This window comes from Cynoglossus semilaevis, chromosome 14 (genome assembly GCF_000523025.1).
Source record: "Cynoglossus semilaevis isolate Cse_v1.0 chromosome 14, Cse_v1.0, whole genome shotgun sequence".
NCBI classification, from domain to species: domain Eukaryota; kingdom Metazoa; phylum Chordata; class Actinopteri; order Pleuronectiformes; family Cynoglossidae; genus Cynoglossus; species Cynoglossus semilaevis.
The window spans coordinates 25,899,107-25,902,475 of record NC_024320.1 but is presented as its reverse complement, the minus strand read 5'-3'; the positions used below and the strand labels follow the sequence as shown (position 1 = coordinate 25,902,475).

At 44.1% G+C, this 3,369-nt stretch overlaps 1 protein-coding gene across 1 annotated transcript in view; it reads right to left on the bottom strand.

Moving 5' to 3' along the window:
• musk (muscle, skeletal, receptor tyrosine kinase) overlaps positions 1-3,161 on the bottom strand; it is a 16,656-nt gene extending 13,495 nt beyond the window's left edge. The window contains exons 1-2 of the mRNA XM_025062067.1: positions 3,028-3,161; positions 521-647 (exon numbers count right to left, since the gene is read on the bottom strand). Coding sequence (XP_024917835.1) covers positions 521-647; positions 3,028-3,109 — 209 coding nt within the window. The 5' untranslated portion in view covers positions 3,110-3,161. The remainder of the gene's footprint in view (positions 1-520; positions 648-3,027) is intronic.
• Between the last annotated feature and the right edge of the window lie 208 nt (positions 3,162-3,369).

Below are 3,369 nucleotides of genomic sequence, written 5' to 3'. Positions count from 1 at the left end.
CTTGTTACTAGTCTCTTGTTACTAGTCACTTGTTACTGGTCTCTTGTTACTAGTCTCTTGTTACTAGTCTCTTGTCCTTCAACTCCTTCGATGCTTTTTCAGTGACACCAGTTGAAAATCCAAATCAACAACACAGCTCTTCCTGAGATATGATGATAATAAAGTTGTCTGTTGGTGACACCTTGTGGTGAGATGTTTTACTGCTTCAGCCTTGGCGTCTGATGTGGATTCTAGTGTTTTTATCACATCGGTACCAGTGAAACCGGTTGACAACCTGGATGGACGGGTGGATGGATGAGTGGATGGATGATGGATGGATGGATGGACGGATGGATAGATGGATGGATGGATGGATGGATGGATAGATAAAATTATGTATTATTTGTTATTATTTATTAATCCCTTTGGGAAAACTAGCTAACTAGCTAACTAGCTAACTACTAAACTAACAACGTTTTCTGAAGGTACGACTTCCCACAACGCTGTGTCTAAAAGTGAAGTTGTTCTGGTGTGGACTCACATGATTGGTTGGTTGTTCTTGGTCCAGGTGATGTCAGCAGGAGGGCGTGATTCCACCTCACAAATGAAGGTGGCGTTGTGACCTAGCAGGATGTCCATGGTCTCCAACAACGTGATGATCCGAGGAGCTGGACAGGAAAGACAACCGAAAAGAAACACACTATGATGTTGTTGTTGTTGTTGTTGTTGTGTGTGTGTGTGTGTGGAGGGGGGGGATTGTGTCTCAGTTTATGCGATCAGACTGAAGTTAGTCTGTACTAATTCTTCCTGTTGACATTCCCGACATTCCCATTTTGGACACAGAGTCCTCTGTTGGGGTTGACATTCCGTCTGTGTTGACAAATACAGTAAGAGGTCAGTGTTTTTACCCTGGGGGGCAGGAGGGAGGGGGCAACAGGAACGCAATGATTGGGGGAGAGAAAATCTATTTTTTTCAGAGGTTTTTAGCTGAAACTGGACATAAAACTTCTGGAGTTTTGTTTTTTACTTGAAACCACAACAACCTTTTAAACTCGAGGCCGTAGGACTTCCTCTGGTCAAGGTCTGATTTCATCAAACGAAGATTGATGAAGAAAAAAAGGACTTTTACTGGACTCGCTGACACAAACACAGTCAAAGTTTAAAATAAATAAATAAGATAACGGAGAAAACCAGTAAGTTTTTACTGAGAATGTCCAGGATTGAAGCAATGAAAGAGGGAATTATAATTTCAGCCTTGTCAAAATGGAAAAAGGATCCAGTGGAGCTGTGTCGCCCAGAGAGGATTATTGTATCTGGATCTGGATCAGAGGAACTGGGGTTGTTTTAAACTCTGTACCCACTGAAAAAGGAAGAAGAAGAGAAACTGGAAAATTAGAAGGAAACACAGAGAAACATGGTTTAAAGAGAGAGAATAAAGACCAGGGTTCAGAGGTTCAGAGGTTCAGATGTCTGAAGGTTCAGATGTTCAGAGGTCTGAAGGTTCAGAGGTTCAGAGGTTCAGAGGTCTGAAGGTTCAGAGGTCTGAAGGTTCAGAGGTCTGAAGGTTCAGAGGTCTGAAGGTTCAGAGGTTCAGAGGTTCAGAGGTCTGAAGGTTGAAGATGGGAGATGGGAGGCCATGCCTCCCCTCCCCTTCATCTCAGCCTTCTCTGTTGAGATTATTTTGGTGGGTCGCGGCCCATGATGTGACTTTCTGGGTTTAATTGTCCGTGATCTGTTACATCATCGCCCCCCTCTCTCCGAGGCAGAGGTGGCTCAACTGTAGGATCCCATACCTGGAGTGCCGCCTTGGAGGAGCGGCCAGGCAGCAGGAGACGTGGTTACTGGTGGTTACATGGTTGTTACTAGTCTCTTGTTACTAGTTACTTGTTACTGGTCTCTTGGCACTGGTCTCTTGTTACTAGTCTCTTGTTACTGGTCTCTTGTTACTAGTCACTTGTTACTAGTCTCTTGTTACTAGTCTCTTGTTACTGGTCTCTTGTTACTAGTCACTTGTTACTAGTCTCTTGTTACTAGTCTCTTGTTACTAGTCACTTGTCCTTCAACTCCTTCGATGCTTTTTCAGTGACACCAGTTGAAAATCCAAATCAACAACACAGCTCTTCCTGAGATATGATGATAATAAAGTTGTCTGTTGGTGACACCTTGTGGTGAGATGTTTTACTGCTTCAGCCTTGGCGTCTGAAACATTCAAATGTGAAACATCAGTCGTTTCATTTGTGAAGGAAAAACGGATTCATTTGATTTTCTTTGTTGTTGTTGTTGTTGTTGTTGTTGTTGTTGTTGTTGTTGTTGTTGTTGTTGTTGTTGTTGTTGTTCAGTGTCAGTAAAGTCAATGAAGACACAGATGTTTATTATTATCGTTCGAAATGAATGACTTGTATTTAACAACTGCCCTGAAAGGATTAAACAGTTCCACAGACCTGACCTCCAACAGTTCCACAGACCTGACCTCCAACAGTTCCACAGACCTGACCTCCAACAGTTCCACAGACCTGACCTCCAACAGTTCCACAGACCTGACCTCCAACAGTTCTACAGACCTGACCTCCAACAGTTCTGTGGAGGTGGTCCAGTTGGTTCTTCATGACCCCATCAGCCCATCACACACACACACACACACACACACCACTGAAGACAACACACATTCAGCAGCAGTTTCCGTCTCATAGTCACAGCTTTTCATGAAGCCGGTCAACAGAACCTGGACCTGTGGTTCAGTGGGTGGAACAAAAACCTGTTTGACCTTTGAGACCTGTTTGACCTTTGAGACCTGTTTGACCTTTGAGACCTGTATTTTTTTCTTTCACAGTTTGAAGCAGAAATATATTTATGTTTTGCTCCTGTTGAACAGAGGTTAGTCAGACCAGGACCAGGACCAGGACCAGGACCAGGACCAGGACCAGGACCAGAGTGACCTTTTTCAATTTAACAACTCTAACGTCTAACGTTCGATACCCAGCTGTACTTGTTTCAAACACACACACACACACACACACACACACTGCCAGTCCGTGTGGTCAAACCTACCTCTCTGTACACTGTGGCTGGTGTGGACCAGAACCAGTAGAACCTGGAGCTCAATGACCCAAACTAGTCCCACGCTCTTCATGTTGTCTCAGACTGAACTGGATCAGAAGAAGAAGAAGAAGAAGAAGAAGAAGCTCCTGTTGATTCACTCGCTGTGTTTCTGCCCTCTGTGGAGCCGTGTGTGTGTGTGTGTGTGTGTGTGTGATGGACAGCGGCAGCTGCTGGATGTCCCCACACACACACACACACACACAAAGATTCATCTACATTTACACGAATCCATGCTACACTAACTTCAGACTAACTTCAGACTAACTTCAGACTAACTTCAGACTAACTTCA